The 18270-nt window shown below is 45.9% G+C and overlaps 1 protein-coding gene across 1 annotated transcript in view; it reads right to left on the bottom strand.

Annotated features, from left to right (window-relative positions):
* ABCC3 (ATP binding cassette subfamily C member 3) overlaps positions 1-18270 on the bottom strand; it is a 135764-nt gene that overhangs the window by 17676 nt on the left and 99818 nt on the right. The window contains exons 20-27 of the mRNA XM_082272466.1: positions 15192-15297; positions 13040-13193; positions 11480-11687; positions 11038-11348; positions 7176-7375; positions 2483-2609; positions 1357-1458; positions 1030-1176 (exon numbers count right to left, since the gene is read on the bottom strand). Coding sequence (XP_082128592.1) covers positions 1030-1176; positions 1357-1458; positions 2483-2609; positions 7176-7375; positions 11038-11348; positions 11480-11687; positions 13040-13193; positions 15192-15297 — 1355 coding nt within the window. The remainder of the gene's footprint in view (positions 1-1029; positions 1177-1356; positions 1459-2482; positions 2610-7175; positions 7376-11037; positions 11349-11479; positions 11688-13039; positions 13194-15191; positions 15298-18270) is intronic.

Here is an 18270-nt window from a genome sequence, read left to right as displayed (position 1 = left end):
GATGCTCCAGTTCACCACAAAGGTGTTCAGTAGGGTGGAGGCCAGGGCTCTGTGCAGGGCACTCAAGTTTCTCCACACCAAATTGGTCAAACCATGCCTTTATGGAGCTGGCTTTGTACACCGGGGCACAATTATGGTGGAACAGAGAAGGGTCTTCCCCTTCAAACTGTAACCACAAGGTTGGAGGTGCACAAATCGTCTAAAATGTCTCGGTATGCTCCAGGGCTTTTTTTCAGCAGGAACGTGGGGGAACGCGGTTCCGGCACCTCCAGAACTACATGTATGTAATGGCAAGGGGTGCTGGGATGTGCTGGAGGGTCTATTGATGCTGAGGAAACTATTGTTGCTGCAGGGGATCTATTTTTGTGGAAGAATAGGGTTTATTGTTGCTAGGGAGGTTTTCTGTTGCTCGTGGGGAAATTATTGTGGCTGAGGAGTGGGTCTTATGTTGCTGGGGGGGGGGGGGTCAATCGTTGCTGGGAGGGATCTACTGTTGCTGACTGCTGGAGGGTCTATTGTAACAAATGCCATACAAAATACTTGGCTCCACAAAATGATACTTGGTTCTGTATTCTCTAAAAGGGATGGTGCTTGAAAGGTGGGTAGGGGCGGAGTCAAGGGGTGACTCGAAAGGGAGGAGTTCCTGCACCCATTCTCTGACTAAAAAAGCCCTGGTATGCTCTAATGTTAACAGCACCCTTCGCTGGAAACACATGAACTCAATCACTTGGAAAGAAGGGGGTTCACATACTTTGCATTATATAACAGGTGTGATGGCCAGGTAGTTACACAATTTTGCCATATAATGTGTGAGTCACCATATACGGTTCTTTTTTCTTCAAATATCTTTGGACACATTTAACAGAACCATTGCAAAGATGGTTGACAATTTGCACATGGGCAAAATAAAGGTTCTATGGATAAACAAGCAGTAGAGTTGTTACCATTTTTGCCTTATAGACATTGTTTTCTAGCTCTTTATAGTATGGTGATAAATCTCCCACATGGTAGTGAAAATTGGATTTTTACCTTTTCTCCTCCTTTAACTTTCAGGCTCAAGTTTTTCAGTACCAAATCCAAGCCAGGTCTATACCGGATAGAGTAGTTGGATAATTCGACTTCACCTTTACTTGGCCAACCTTCTTCTGGCTTCTTATCCTCTATACTCCAAGGAGCCTGGAAAAAGTGAGATTATGGGCGACTTTAGAGGAAAACACCGGAAAACCTGCAGAACACTGCATTCTTCTACCGGAGGAAAGCCACAATGGCGCCAACCAATGAAACCTTTCCAGTAAATGTTCCAAATGCCTATGCACAATTCAGGGAAAAAAACGCAAAGTTTTTGATTTTACTGACCTCTGTCTCTGTCTCAGAATATTCCTTGACACGTTCCACAGCCACAATGTTTGTTTCCAGGTCGGAGGTCATCCGCACCATCCAGTTAAGTGACATGGTGACCTGTTATCGATGAGTGAAGAAAACAAATTAAAGAGGTTGTACACCGAGAAAAAAATGTTTTCTCTTTTTTACATCCTGAAAGAGAAACCCATAATGAGCTAGTATGCATCGCATACTAGCTCATTATGAAATACTTACCTTAGAACGAGCCCCCGCCGTGCCGTCCGCTTACCTGTATGACGGGCGACATGTATAGTCGCCCGTCTTCCGGGATCGCGGCATCCGGCCATCTGATTGGCCGGAGCCGCGGTGACGTCACTCCCGCGCACGCGCGCGGGAGCCGACGGTCACGGCACAGGGCTCTGAAGGAACGGCACGATCTGCCGTTCCTTCAGAGCGCATGCGCCAGTGACGTAACTGGCTGCATTAAAGGTAAATATCTCCTAAACGGTACATGTTTAGGAGATATTTACAGTACCTATAGGTAAGCCTTAATATAGGCTTACCTATAGGTACAACTTCCTGAGGAGGGTTTACTTCCTCTTTAACACACAAAACTTTTCACAGATTAACCACTTCAATATGGGGCATTTTCACCCCCTCCCTGCCCAGGCCAATTTTCAGCTTTTAGTGCTGTTGCATTTTGAATGACAATTCATCACTGTACCTAAACAAAATTTATGTCATTTTCTTCCCACAAATAGAGCTTTCTTTTGGTGGTATTTGATCACCGTAAGGTTTTTTTCTTTTTGCTAAACAAATAAAAAAAGACCGAAAAGTTTGAAAAAAAAAAATTTTTGTTTATGTTATAAAATGTTGTAAATAATAGTTTTTTTTCCTGCACTGACGAGCACTGATGAGGGCGCACTGACAGACACTGATGAGGAGGCATTGATGGGGTTGCACTGATGATGAGGCACTAACTGAGGAAAGTCGATCAACGGCACTTTCTATTTACTATGTGACCACCTTGTTTATAAAAGGACTTGAATTTTGAAATTTGGTTGAACTCAATGCACAGATGTCTTCAGTCTAGTTATAGAACTATTTTATAAAATCAAAAAAGCTATTTTTTTTTTTTTACCTGCAATGCATAAGACACAGAGAGACCAACAATCCCCGGGGTGAGGCTTTCTCTACCAATAACTGCAAATAGAGCCGCGAAGAGGACAACACAATTCCCAACAAACTCCACCCGTATTCCCAGCCACCTGCCAAGAAAACAGAACAGAAATATCATCATTCACGTGGCTTTTAGTTTGTGACATTTGCTCTTGTTGCATGTAATAAATATGAAAATGAGTGAATAAATGTAAGAGGGTGAAAAAGAAATTAAAATGACGGCTAGGTAGGATGTACTGTGACCACACATGGGAAGACGAGGCGCCATGACTGATCTAGACAGAAATAACTAGAGAGGAACACATGAGGTATCAGTGCCATCATGGACGCTGTGATTATGCAATGGGTTGTCTGCAAAATGTATTTTTGCTAAGCGAATGGAATTTTTTTTGGTAAAAGACGCAAAGGTGAGAGAAGAACCTACAACAACCAAACCATATTTTAGGCCTTTTGCTCAGAGGACTATGGTAAATTGAAATGCAATGTTCTGGACTATTGCAATTTATGGAACTGTGATACAGAGTCGATGGTGCAGGAATGAGCTAATAGTAACAGTCACGGTTGTAGGAGGAAATACGCGGGGAAGCGTTTCTCAACCTTTTTTTTTAGTTGCAGCATCCTTTAAAATTCTGCACAATCTCGAGGCACCCCATTCTACAATGTAAAAAAAAACAAAACAAAACTAATAATTTTACATAACGCAGCAACATCTATACCCATGGGCCATCCAACATTAGAAATGATTTATTCCTCCACAATTGCAAACTAGTATTCTAGCGTTTCTCTTCTCCTTCAATGTCTCTTCTTCTACTTGCCAATGTGACCCCAGCGCTGATGGAGTGGGGAAGAGTAAACAAGGATGCTATGCAAGCCCCCCTTCGTTCTTCTTATCAACCAGTGATGTAATTGGTTGTCAGGATGCCAGTGGCGTGACCTGCATGCTGCCCAGGGTTGTAATACTGCAAAGTTAAAACCTGTGGCGAATTGTTGCAATTTATAGGAATTTTGCCACAGCACCCCCTGAAGAACCCAGGAGGGCCGGTGCAAGGATTTTTGCCGCCCTAGGCAAAATAAAAATTGCCGCCCCCCTGGAAAACATATTAGTTTTCCTGGCACTGCAGGACCCTGTTAGTGCCCCTCTCCCTCCCAACCCCCCATCCCAAGTTGCTGAAGGGGTTAAAACCCCTTCAGTGACTTAACTCGGCGCTGAGTCAGTTTCTGCCTACTACCCTTTGCCGCGCATGCGCATTAGGTCTCCCTTGCCGGCTGACGTCGGCAGGGGAGACCTAATGCGCATGCGCGGCAATGGCCGCGTACACGCATTAGACCTCCCCATAGGAAAGCATTATTCAATGCTTTCCTATGGGCATTTCGCCGACGCTTGAGCCCTCACATAGTGTGGCTTTCTGTAGTGTTCAGGCGGCGCACAGCATGAGGAGTGCCACGCCATTACTGATTCTGAATGCAGGATGCCAGCGTCCCCTGCTAAGTTGCGCTCTAGGCGGTTGCCTAGGTCACCTTACAGTTAGCGCCGGCCCTGGTGCCACGGCACCCTGGATAAAAAAGGCTGGTATACAGTATGGCTCCTTTTATTTGGTAGCAAACATGTTCATGTGGAGGACATTGCAGGAGGCCCTGGATGCCAGTGGGTAAAGAGCTCTGCAAAAAGTAGTCAGTAATCAATTTATTAAGAGAACATGGGTTTATCCGAATTGCCCTGGGTTCGGTTTGAACAGATTTCGTAAGACTTCAAAGAAGTTCGGATGCCGAACCTGAACACCGTCACAATCAAAGGGTGCCAAATACATCAAATCCAAAAATAGCTATTTTCTGCCCTAAAATTCAAGAGAGTCTCAAAAAAATGTGTGTAGGGGGAATCACTGCCCAGGTGATCATATACCAATTCCTTAATATTTTAATTCCTGCCTGGGGGTTGTTCTGCCTGTGAAGGGGCACATCTCTGCAATATACAAAAAGTGCTGAAAAAAACGTATTTAAAGCCGGGCTTCACTCAAATGGGGAAGTTCCGCTTTAATACTCCTCTCCCCCTTCTCTGCCACTTTTGGCATGTCATTTTTTTTGGGGGGGAGTGGGTACCTACTTTTGACAGGTACCCGCTCTTACTCCCGCTTGGATCACCCAGGCAATCCGAGAGGAAGTTCGCCTCCCTCCCTGCAGTGTTCTGGGTCACGTTACACATCCGAGGTGACTGCTCGACCATTCAGAACACGCCGTGCACACCCGGCTGTAAAGCTGCAAGCCCACAGTTGCAATGCTGGTGCCGGAAAGAGAAGAGGGAGACAAGCGATGGCTCTAGTGAGTACATTGCTGGATCGTGGGACAGTTGAGCGTGTGTCTATTAAAAGTCAGCAGCTACACTTTTTTAATAAACATAGAAACGACTGGAGCTCCTCTATGAAATTGGTGGAACACAGGCACCCTTCCAAGGGTCGGTTTTTGGGGAACTTTTGGAAGGTTCTGCATTTTGTTTTTTCTTTGTAGTACATCCTACAGCGAGAATGAAAAACAAATCAGAGTCTGGTATGGATTTTAAAGGTGGATTTCCAGGAAAGGGTGTAAAACAAGCATGACCCAAACCAGTCCTCAACACAGGAGTGCCTTGCCAGGTACACCCCCCTCTTCCTGGCAAAGCGCCTTGTACCCATGTTGGGGGGGGGGAGGGGGGGGGGAATCAAGGGCCTCTTCCCCACAACCCTGTCCAGCTGCAAGAGGAGAATGGAGGGAATTGGTTCCTCTATACGCCCACCGCCCTTCCTATCCAGGTATACAGAGGGGCCCCCTGGAGCATGAGGCCGGGTCGCTAAAACAAGCGTGACCCAAACCAGTCCTCAACACAGGAGTGCCTTGCCAGGTGCACCCCCCTCTTCCTGGCAAAGCGCCTTGTACCCATGTTGGGGGGGAATCAAGGGCCTCTTCCCCACAACCCTGTCCAGCTGCAAGAGGAGAATAGAGGGCATTGGTTCCTTTATAAGCCCACAGCCCCTTCCTATCCAGGTGTACAGAGGGGCCCCCTGGAGCATGAGGCCGGGTCGCTAAAACAAGTGTGACCCAAACCAGTCCTCAACACAGGAGTGCCTTGCCAGGTGCACCCCCCCTCTTCCTGGCAAAGCGCCTTGTACCCATGTTGGGGGGGAATCAAGGGCCTCTTCCCCACAACCCTGTCCAGCTGCAAGAGGAGATGGAGGGCATTGGTTCCTCTATACGCCAACCGCCCTTCCTATCCAGGTGTACAGAGGGGCCCCCTGGAGCATGAGGCCCGGTCGCTAAAACAAGCGTGACCCAAACCAGTCCTCAACACAGGATTGCCTTGCCAGGAGCATCCCCTCTTCCTGGCAAAGCGCCTTGTACTCATGTTGGGGGGGAATCAAGGGCCTCTTCCCCACAACCCTGTCCAGCTGCAAGAGGAGAATGGAGGGCATTGGTTCCTCTATACACCCACCGCCCTTCCTATCCAGGTATACAGAGGGGCCCCCTGGAGCATGAGGCCGGGTCGCTAAAACAAGCGTGACCCAAACCAGTCCTCAACACAGGAGTGCCTTGCCAGGTGCACCCCCCTCTTCCTGGCAAAGCGCCTTGTACCCATGTTGGGGGGGAATCAAGGGCCTCTTCCCCACAACCCTGTCCAGCTGCAAGAGGAGAATGGAGGGCATTGGTTCCTCTATACGCCCACCGCCCCTTCCTATCCAGGTGTACAGAGGGGCCCCCTGGAGCATGAGGCCGGGTCGCTAAAACAAGCGTGACCCAAACCGATCCTCATCACAGGAGTGCCTTGCCAGGTGCATCCCCCTCTTCCTGGCAAAGCGCCTTGTACCCATGTTGGGGGGGAATCAAGGGCCTCTTCCCCACAACCCTGTCCAGCTGCAAGAGGAGAATGGAGGGCATTGGTTCCTCTATACGCCAACCGCCCTTCCTATCCAGGTGTACAGAGGGGCCCCCTGGAGCATGAGGCCAGGTCGCAGATGTAGGTACTCCCCTGTTTCTCAAGATTCCCTTATGATGCAGTCATTCTGGGATTTGTGCTCAGTTAAAAGGGGTCAATCATAATCATCAAAAGATTTTTTAGCAGAAAAATAATTGTCTAGTGTTGCAGGCGAATTAGATGCAAAGTATAGAATTGTTTTTTTGGGATCTCATAAATGACGGCAAATCCATCCACACCCGCCTAAATCATCTATAATACTTTTTGAAAGGAGGGGCTTTATCCACTTGGGAGGTGGAGATTGAAACCTGTCAAAAAATACTTTAAGGTCAGGTCTGCTTTATTGGCACTTGTGATAAAAGTTTGCTACAGGGGAACGGATATGTAGGTGAGGTCAAGGCTTCTTGAAGGCACAGCATGGCATGAGGTTTACCTGATTGGAGTGTGAAAGGGGACGGAGAGGATTAATCCGACAGAGCAAACTGCAGGAAGAGAAGAAGCAGAGATGACAGTTCCCTCACCCCGAGAGCAAGAGACAGAAGAAGCTAAAGCAGCAAAGCAAACATTTTATAAAGAAAGAGAGAAGTCACAAGAATAATAAAAAATCATAAAAAAAAAAAATAATATGGAGGAGGAAAATTAATGTAAAAAAAAAAAAATTAGCAGAAGAAACAATTATTCCAAAGTGTCACAATGATCCTCCTGGATCTCTCACCTGTTGGACACAATGCCCGGGTAGTAGCTCTTTTGGTTTTCATCCACCTTGTTGTCACTGTATTGGATGAAATTAGTTTGCCTCCCATAGGCCCTGATGATACTGGCACCCGTGATGGTCTCTGAGAAATGGGAATATATGGGGGACCTGCTGACCGACTCCAGACGCTTTAATTGCCGGGAAGTAGCCACATAGAACCTCTGTGATTGGGAGAGGACATTAGCTGAACAGTTCATGTTTGGAATATTTAATACTATAAAAGTATGTATGTAAAAACATTACTATAAATGACACACTGACACTTGGGGGTCACAAAACAATTAGATACCAACATTTGGGGGTCCCAGTACAATGACACACTGACACTTGGGGGGGTCACAGAACAATGACACACTGACACTTGGGGGCCCCAGAACAAAGACACACTGACACTTTGGGGTCCCAGTACTATGACACACTGACACTTTGGGGTCCCAGTACTATGACACACTGACATACCTCCCAACTTTTGAACTTCAGAATGAGGGACAATTAAGGGAGTGAGCTGTGGCATTTATAATGGCAAAATATGGGTGTGGCCAAAGACTTAATGGTGGGAGGGGCTTAAGGGGTGTGCTTAAATAAAACCCAGCTCTCTCACCAATGTCCCCAACTCTCACCAATGCCCCTCCAGCACTTTCAGCAATGCCCCCCCCAGCTCTCTCACCAATGCTGCCCCTCTTCTCTTACTAATGCCCTCCTGGCCTTAGCTCTCTCACCAATTCCCCCTCCTCTCTTACTAATGCCCCCCCCAGCTCTCTCACCAATGCCCCCCTCCTCTTTTCCTAGTGTCCCCCCCCCAGCTCTCTAACCAATTCCCTCCTCCTCTTTTACTAGTGCCCCCCCCCCCCACAAGCTCTCTCACCAATTCCCCCTTCCTCTCTTACTAATTCCCTCCTGACCTGAGCTCTCTCACAAATTCCCCCTCCCCTCTTACTAATCCCCCCAACTCTCTCACCAATTACCCCCTCCTCTCTTACTAATGCCCCCCCCCCCCAGCTCTCTCACCTTTTCCCCCTCCCCACTTAATAGTGTCACCCCCCTCAGCTCTTTCACCAATTCCCCCCTCCTCTCTTACTAATGCCCCCCCCCCAGCTCTCTCACCAATTCCACCCTCCTCTCTTACTAGTGCCACCCCCAGTTCTCTCACCAATTCCACCCTCCTCTCTTACTAGTGCCCCCCCCCCAGTTCTCTCACCAATTCCCTCTTCCTCTCTTACTAATTCCCTCCTGACCTGAGCTCTCTCACAAATTCCCCCTCCCCTCTTACTAATCCCCCCAACTCTCTCACCAATTACCCCCTCCTCCTCTCTCACCTATTCCCCCTCCTCACTTAATAGTGTCACCCCCCTCAGCTCTTTCACCAATTCCCCCCTCCTCTCTTACTAATGCCCCCCCCAGCTCTCTCACCAATTCCCCCCTCCTCTCTTACTAATGCCCCCCCCCAGCTCTCTCACCAATTCCACCCTCCTCTCTTACTAGTGCCCCCCCCCCCAGTTCTCTCACCAATTCCCCCTTCCTCTCTTACTAATGCCCTCCTGGCCTTAGCTCTCTCACCAATTCCCCCTCTTCTCTTACTAATCCCCCCCCCCCAACTCGCTCACCAATGTCCCCTCTCTCTTACTAATGCCCCCTCAGCTCTCTCACCAAGTCCCCCCTCCTCTCTTACTAGTGGCCCCCCAGCTCTCGCACCACTTATACCCCTTCCTCTCTTACAAGTGTCCCCCCCCCCCAGCTTGCTCACAAATGCAGGTTGATATTTATCCATGTGCTGTTTTTAAGCACAGTGCTTCTGACAGCTCCGAGTGTCAGGACTTTAGCATGGAGCCGAGGAGGAGTTACATAGAACTTAGCTCAGCTCCATGCTACAGTCCTGACAAAAGACATTGCTGGTCAGATGATCTTCCAGGAATCCCCACTTAGTGCTCTGTGTGAGAGCACACATTGCACCCATAGGGGATACTACTACGGAGAAGTACTTTTTCCAGTCCTGGGCCCAGGGACTCCAGCCCAGATCTGCAGGCCCCAGGCAATGGGACTTACTATAAATCACAGGACAGTCCTGCAGAATTCGGGACGGTTGAGGGGTATGCACTGACACTTGGTGGTCCAGAGCAATGACACATTCACACTTGGGGGCCCCCGTACGATGACACACTAACACTTGGTGGTCTTGAACAATGACACACTGACACTTGGTGGTCCTGAACAATGACACACTGACACTTGGGGGTCCTAGAACAATGACACACTGACACTTGGTGGTCCTGAACAATGACACACTGACACTTGGTGGTCCTGAACAATGACACACTGACACTTGGGGATCCCAGAACAATGACAGACTGACACTTGGGGATCCCAGAACAATGACACACTGACACTTGGGGATCCCAGAACAATGACAGACTGACACTTGGGGGTCCCAGTACGATGACACACTGACACTTGGGGGTCCAGAACAATGACACACTGACACTTGGGGATCCCAGAACAATGACAGACTGACACTTGGGGATCCCAGAACAATGACACACTGACACTTGGGGATCCCAGAACAATGACAGACTGACACTTGGGGGTCCCAGTACGATGACACACTGACACTTGGGGGTCCAGAACAATGACACACTGACACTTGGGGATCCCAGAACAATGACACACTGACACTTGGGGATCCCAGAACAATGACAGACTGACACTTGGGGATCCCAGAACAATGACACACTGACACTTGGGGATCCCAGAACAATGACACACTGACACTTGGGGATCCCAGAACAATGACACACTGACACTTGGGGGTCCAGAACAATGACACACTGACACTTGGGGGTCCCAGTACGATGACACACTGACACTTGGGGATCCCAGTACGATGACACACTGACACTTGGGGGTCCAGAACAATGACACACTGACACTTGGGGGTCCAGAACAATGACACATTGACACTTGGGGGCCCCAGAACAATGACACACTGACACTTGGGGTCCTGAACAATGACACACTGACACTTGGGGGTCCCAGTACGATGACACACTGACACTTGGGGGTCCAGAACAATGACACATTGACACTTGGGGGCCCCAGAACAATGACACACTGACACTTGGGAGTCCCAGAATAATGACACACTGACACTTGGGGGTCCCAGTACGATGGCACACTGACACTTGGGGGTCCCAGTATGATGGCACACTGACACTTGGTGGTCCTGAACAATGACACACTGACACTCGGTGGTCCCGAACAATGACACACTGACACTTGGGGGTCCCAGTATGATGACACACTAACACTTGGTGGTCCTAAACAATGACACACTGACACTTGGGGGTCCTAGTATGATGGCACACTGACACTTGGGGGTCCCAGTACGATGGCACACTGACACTTGGGGGTCCTGAACAATGACACACTGACACTTGGGGGTCCTGAACAATGACACACTGACACTTAAGGGTCCAGAACAATGACACACTGACACTTGGGGGTCCTGAACAATGACACACTGACACTTGGGGGTCCTGAACAATAACACACTGACACTTGGTGGTCCTGAACAATGACACACTGACACTTAAGGGTCCAGAACAATGACACACTGACACTTGGGGGTCCAGAACAATGACACACTGACAATTGGGGGTCCAAGTACGATGACACACTGACAGTTGGTGGTCCTGAACAATGACACACTGACACTTGGGGGTCCCAGTATGATGGCACACTGACACTTGGGGGTCCCAGTATGATGGCACACTGACACTTGGGGGTCCAGTGATACGATATTAATTTCCTCCTAATATCTTTCACTCACCTGTACAAATACGTAGACAAATGCCAGCGGTATAATGACGACGGCAAAGAGTGGCGTACTGGACACGATCACTATCATGGTGGACACGGACGTGAAAAATGTCGACAGGAACATGAGGATGGTTGGGGGGATGACCTCATCAATCACATATATGTCTTTGGAGAACCGGTTAATGATGCGTCCAATCGGCGTCGTATCGTAGAAGGATTGCGGTGTGTGCATCTTATTGTCCAGGAGGGCCGCATGCAGTTTTCTGGCAGCGCCGATACCTGCCATGGCCAGCGTGAAGGAGGACACCATTACCAGCAGACCTGTACAGTAAAAAGGAGAGCGGTCACAGGTCAACGTTCAGAAGAGCGGGTATCTCGGTGCACACCGATATTCACCACTATTCATTTATAGATATTATATTCCACATTTTTCATTCACATCAATACATCACCTTGTAACAATCCAAGGGCTGCGTAAACGCCAAGTCGCATCTGCGTATTTTGCTGCGTCCCATTGATTACGGCCTCACTAGTCCAGTCGCTGAGCCACACATTGGCCCCAATGGCGGACGCGTTCTGACAGCAGTATAGGAAGCAAATAAATAGAGAAACTGGGAGGCCAACCGCTTTAGCATATTGCCAGAATACCGTCATCTTCACCTAAAACAAAAAATAAAGTAATTGAAAGTCAAATTCATAAAAAATAAATAAATAAAAGCCCCCTCAAGGCTGCTTTTCACTGCACATTACTCAGCCATGGTGTCTGGGCATAAAATGTAATAGCGGAATCTACATTGCCTCAGTTTGCTCTACAACGCCGATCTGGCAGCAGAGTGAAATAAATACCCAGCTTTGGAAATGCCCAATTTTTCAGTTTTTTATTTGTTAAAAAAGTTTGAAATATCCAATAAAAAATGTAATAAAAATTTACTTCTACCAATGATTAATGAGTATGTGATTGATCACTTGCAGACCGCTATTTAAAGGTTGCCCCTGAAGAAGGAATTCTGACCTGTGTCTCTGAAACGCGTCGGGCATTCACCTTCATTACAGCGGTATCGGTTTTGCCTCATGACCTCATGAACTGTATACAGCTTGCCATATGTTTTTAACAAAAAATCCTTTTGTACTTGCATTTTTCAATAAATTTACATAATTGTATATGTTTGTTTCAAGCTATATATTATTACTTGTGCCTTTAAAGTCCCACCCCAAGGGGAATTTCTTTCCACGAAATATCCAATAAATTTCCTTCCACTTCATGATTGTGTCCCACTTGTTGTTGATTCTTGAACAAAAAATGACATTATCGTGACAGGTTCTCTTTAATAAGTGAAACTAATTAAGTGCAGATTCTGGGGGGTCAGAAGGGCCCAGAAGCGATGTTTTACACATACACATTACACGATCCTGTAGAGCTAATAGGAAGGGGAGATCAATGAGGGGAATTCGCTGATCTCCGTACCCTGCGGTGCCTACTGATGGTGGTGGTACCGGTAGAAGCGGAGGTATGTGAAAGCGATCTGGTGGCTGCTCAGCCACCTGATCTCTTCCATTTGACAGCTGACTTGTCAGATTTACATGCCCCCAAAGCCACCCCCCCCCCTGTAATATGTACAATGGTGGCAGTAAAAAGGTTAATCGGTAACAGCTTCTCTTTGAAGTATCTAAAGCTATTTGTTTTTTTTTGGAAATTAATCTCTTTACAGTGACCATTGTCACCAGAACTTGTGTCCCCACTGGAAGATTTCCCATCTATTCCTGTTCTGGTGACAACTCAAAGTTTAGCATCTGCCATCACTTTTTTGTCACTGAGAAAATGCTCACTAATACAGAAGAGGGTGAATCTCCCCAGCTGGGACACGCAGAGCATTAGAAACCTGACAGAGGGTCCAATCCTTCCAATCAGAGTTAGTAATTTCAGTCCAGGAGATGATTCTGTACAACTGTGCAAGACGGAAGGGAAGGTCGGAGTTCAGCTTTAGGATTGAAGGTCAGTGCATTTCACTTACCCTCCCCGTCTCGGTGGTTTCTGCCTGGATGAGTTTGTCCACCGGCGGTTTCTTCACCGCTGCCGTCTCAGATGTCTTCCTCTCACAGACCCTCCTCCGCGTGGACATGGCGTGCGGCGTGGGATCCGAGTCCGATGACAGGACACTGATCTGCCTGGAGGACACCAATGAGTCACCCCATGGAATAAATCATAACACACCACAAGGGCATGGGACCCAACATTCACACCGATCATATACAGCGATTATTCACACACCAATCACAGCGATCATTCACACCAATCACAGCGATCATACACATTGATTATTCATACATACGTATCACATTGATCATTCACAGCGATCATTCACATTGATTATTCAAACATATCACAGTGATCATACACACATATAACAGCGATCATTCACACACCAATCACAGCGATCATTCACACACCAATCACAGCGATCATTCACACACATAACATTGATTATTCAAACATATCACAGTGATCATACACACCAATCAGAGCGATCATACACATTGATTATTCATACATACGTATCACATTGATCATTCAGAGCGATTATTTACATTGATTATTCAAACATATCACACCGATCATACACACCAATCACAGCGATCATTCACACACATAACATTGATTATTCACACATATCACACCGATCATACACATTGATTTTTCAAACGTATCACAGAGATCATTCACACCAGTCATACACATTGATTATTCATACACATCACACCGTTCATACATGCGTATCACGTCGATCATTCACAGCAATCATTCACACACCAATCACAGCGATCATTCACACACATCACATTGATTATTCACACATATCACACCGATCATTCACACACCAATCACACCGATCATACACATTGATTATTCAAACGTATCACAGCGATCATTCACACCAGTCATACACATTGATTATTCATACACATCACACCGTTCATACATGCGTATCACATCGATCATTCACAGCAATCATACACATTGATCATACACACATATCACAGCAATCATTCACACACCAATCACAGCGATCATTCACACACATCACATTGATTATTCACACATATCACACCGATCATTCACACACCAATCACACTGATCATTCACACACCAATCACACCGATCACACCGATCATTCACATTGATTATTCCCACATATCACACCAATCAAACACACATATCACAGCGAACATTCACACACCAATCACAGCGATCATTCACACACCAATCACAGTGATCATTCGTACACACAAATCACAGTGATCATTCACACACATCACATTGATTATTCACACATATCACACCGATCATTCACACACCAATCACACCGATCATTCACACCCCAATTACACCGATCATTCACATTGATTATTCACACATATCACACCAATCAAACACACATTTCACAGTGATCATTCACACTCCAATCACAGCGATCATTCACACACATCACATTGATCATTCAGAGCGATCATACACACCCCAATCACACCAATTATTCACACATATCACACCAATCAAAACACACATATCACAGTGATCATTCACACACCAATCACAGCAATCATTCACAGCGATCAATATCATACACATGGATTATTCACACCGATCATATACACATATCACAGCGATCATTCACACACCAATCACAACAATCATTCACACACATCACATTGATCATTCACACTGATCATACACATTGATCATTCACCCCAGTCATTCACACCGATCATACACACATATCACTCTGATCTTTCACATCGATTATTCACACATATCATACTGATCTTTCTCACCGATCATTCACCCTGATCTTTCGCATAGATTATTCACACTTATCACATCGACCATTCACACATATTATACTGATCTTTCACAACAATCGTACACAACAATCATACACACAGATCACACTGCTCATACACACATCACACTGTTTATTCACAGTCGTCATACCGATCATGCACCCCAAACACACTGATCAATCACACGTCAGACCAACCATTCACATTGATCATTCACACAGTTCACACTGCTCATTTGGACCAATCATCTGCACACATCACGCCAATGATTCACACTGATCATTCACACATATAACACTGATCATTCACACCGACCACACTAACCTGATGAACTTTTTTCGGGCCTCGTTGGCGATGGGCTCGTTGTCTACCAGGTCGGTGTGATTGCTCAGCGTCTCCTCGGCCAGTAACACCTCCTCCTCATCCAGGACTGGGCAGAAATAAAAAAATCAGAAGAAAAGTTCAATTATGGGGACGGGGGACACAGATAAATGTCAGACCTCCATTAACATAAGCATTGAAATATGCTGAATATTAGGATTAGAGTCACTACAACATAACAGTACCCGATAAATACAACACAGCAAAGATAAAGGGCTCAACTTAACAATATTTAAAGTGGCCCTGTCATCAGTGGTCACATAGAGCCGCCTCCCAGGCATTTTAGTCCACTTAACGTGAAGGGATTACCACCAAACAACAGTTTTCTTGTGAGAACATCTCCCAAACACTTGACCTTGTTAAATGGATCAGTGTTTGCACAAGACTAATTTTGCGGTCCTTCAATATATATTGTACACTGGAACTATAGATACTATTGTGGTATAAGCCGGAAACAAACTATTGACCAGAAAAGTAGACATTTTTGATTGTTCTCATTGTTTTAGAAGAGCTCCTGTCAATCACTGGACCTAAGCTTTACTGTAGTTATGTCAATAAGAATCAATAATACCCTAAACTTTAAACATATTTGACCTATAGCATATTAGGCTGCCATCTGGGGTCCATACAGGGCCGGCGCTACCTGTAAGGCAACCTAGGCAGCCGCCTAGGGCGCAACTTAGCAGGGGGCACTGGCATCCTGCACCCGGAACCAGGGTAAGGACCTCCAGCGTCGCCGAAATCCCCATACGAAAGCATTGAATAATGCTTTCCTATCGGGAGGTCTAATGCGTGTGCACGGACATTGCCGCGCATGCGCATTAGGTCTCCCCCCGCCGGCTGACGTCGTGGGGGAGGAGAGTAGGTGGAGCCTGACCCAGCACCAAGGAATAGTCATTTAAGGGGTTTTAACACCTTCATCAACTTGGGATGGGGGTGGGAGGGAGAGGGGATGGGGTGGGAGAGGGGATGGGGGTGGGAGGGAGAGGGGCACTACAGGGTCCTGCAGTACCAGGAAAACGAATATGTTTTCCAGGGGGCGGCAATTTTTATTTTGCCTAGGACAGCAAAAATACTTGCACCGTCTACAGACAAATTGAATCCCTCATATAAACTGATGTAGGAACCGAATTTGAAAGGATTACACTCATGTGGGAATGGCTACCAAAATTTACAAGATAAAAGGTCAGCAACACAAGCTGAAAGGGGAACTCTGCCAATTATCAACACTAGAAGCAACAGGCTAAATGAAAAAAAACTGCGAAGACCAAGAATCTTTTTTTCCTGCAATAGCTTGAAATGCATGGAGTCCTGTTTGCTACGGAAAAATGTGAACCAGCTATAACAGAAGGCTAATTGACTTTTATGGGTAGTTCTGTCAATTAGATCAACAATACATTTTTGACATATTTGAGCTATGGCATTTTAGGCTTCCATCTAAAGTTTGTAAACAGATTGCATCCCTCATAAAAACGGATGTAGGAACCCAATTTGAACGGGCTGCCACCCATGTGGGAATGGCTGCCTAACTTTCAAATATAAAAGGCCAGCAGCACAAGCTTAAAGGGGAAATCTGCCAGAGGAAAACACAAGAAACAAAAGACTAATAGAAACAAAGACTACAAAGACCAAGAACCCATTTTCCTGCAATAGCTTGAAATGCCTGGAGTCCTGCTTGCTATGGAAATTGTGAACCAGCTATAACAGAAGCTAAATTACTTTTATGGATAATTCTGTCAATAAGAAAGAATTAAAAATAGTCAGAATTTTTTACATATTTGGCATTTTTAGGCTGCCATCTACACCTTGCATCTCTCATAGAAACTGATGTAGGAACCCAATTTGAACAGGCTGCAACCATGTGCTTGAAATGCCTGGAGTCCTGCTTGCTACGGAAATTGCAAACCAGCTATAACAGAAGCTAAGTAACTTTTAGGGTTGAATTTATAAAAAAAAAAACTTGAATAGCTGCTCATCCATTGAAGTTGCATGTACATTCTGTCTGTTCAAAAAACTACATTGGGGCCACAAGATAGCGCTATCATAGGAAAGTATCATTTTTATCACCATCTAGTGGCCATAATGCTGAATTTTCCACTTTTACATATTTGAATTGCAGAGAAAATAGTTTTTCGCTACTTTTATACTTGTGCGTGTTGGGAATGCGTGTGAAACAATGTGCTTTCCCGACAATACAAAGAAACAACAGGCTTATAGAAACCTAGACCAAGAACCCATTTTCCTGCAATAGCTTGAAATGCCTGGAGTCCTGTTTGCTACTGAAATTGTGAACCAGCAATAACAGAAGCTAAATTACTTTTATGGATAATTCTGTCAAAAAGAAAGAATCAAAAATAGTCCGAATTTTTTACATATTTGGCATATTTAGGCTGCCATCTACAGCTTGCATCTCTCATAGAAACTGATGTAGGAACCCAATTTGAACAGGCTGCAACCATGTGGGAATGGCTGCCAAACCTTCTAATATAAAAAGCGAGCAGCACAAGCTGAAAGAAGAACCGTGCCAGAGGAAAACACTTGAAGCCACGGGGTAAAAGAAAGAAAGACTGAGAAAAACAAGGAACCCATTTTCCTACACTTGCTTGAGATACTTGTAGCCCTGCTTGCTACAGAAATTGCAAACCAGCTATAACAGAAGCTAAGTAACTTTTATTGTTGAATTTATAAAAAAAAACTTGAATAGCTGTTCATCCATTGAAGGTGCACATACATTCTGTCTGTACAAAAAACTACATTGGGGCCACAAGATAGCGCTATCATAGAAAAGTATCCTTTTTCAGCACCATCTAGTGGTCATAATGCTGAATTTTCCACTTTTACATATTTGAATTGCAGAGTATATAGTTTTTTGCTACTTTTATACTTGTGCGTGTTGGGATTGCGTGCGAAACAATGTGCTTTCCCGACAACACAAAGAAACAACAGGCTAATAGAAACAAAGACTACAAACTACAAAGACCAAGAACCCATTTTCCTGCAATAGCTTGAAGTGCCTGGAGTC

This window comes from Pelophylax lessonae (assembly GCF_965119305.1).
Source record: "Pelophylax lessonae genome assembly, chromosome: 11".
NCBI lineage: Eukaryota > Metazoa > Chordata > Amphibia > Anura > Ranidae > Pelophylax > Pelophylax lessonae.
The sequence above is the reverse complement of the archived record's forward strand: the minus strand, read 5'-3'. Positions and strand labels throughout refer to the sequence as shown.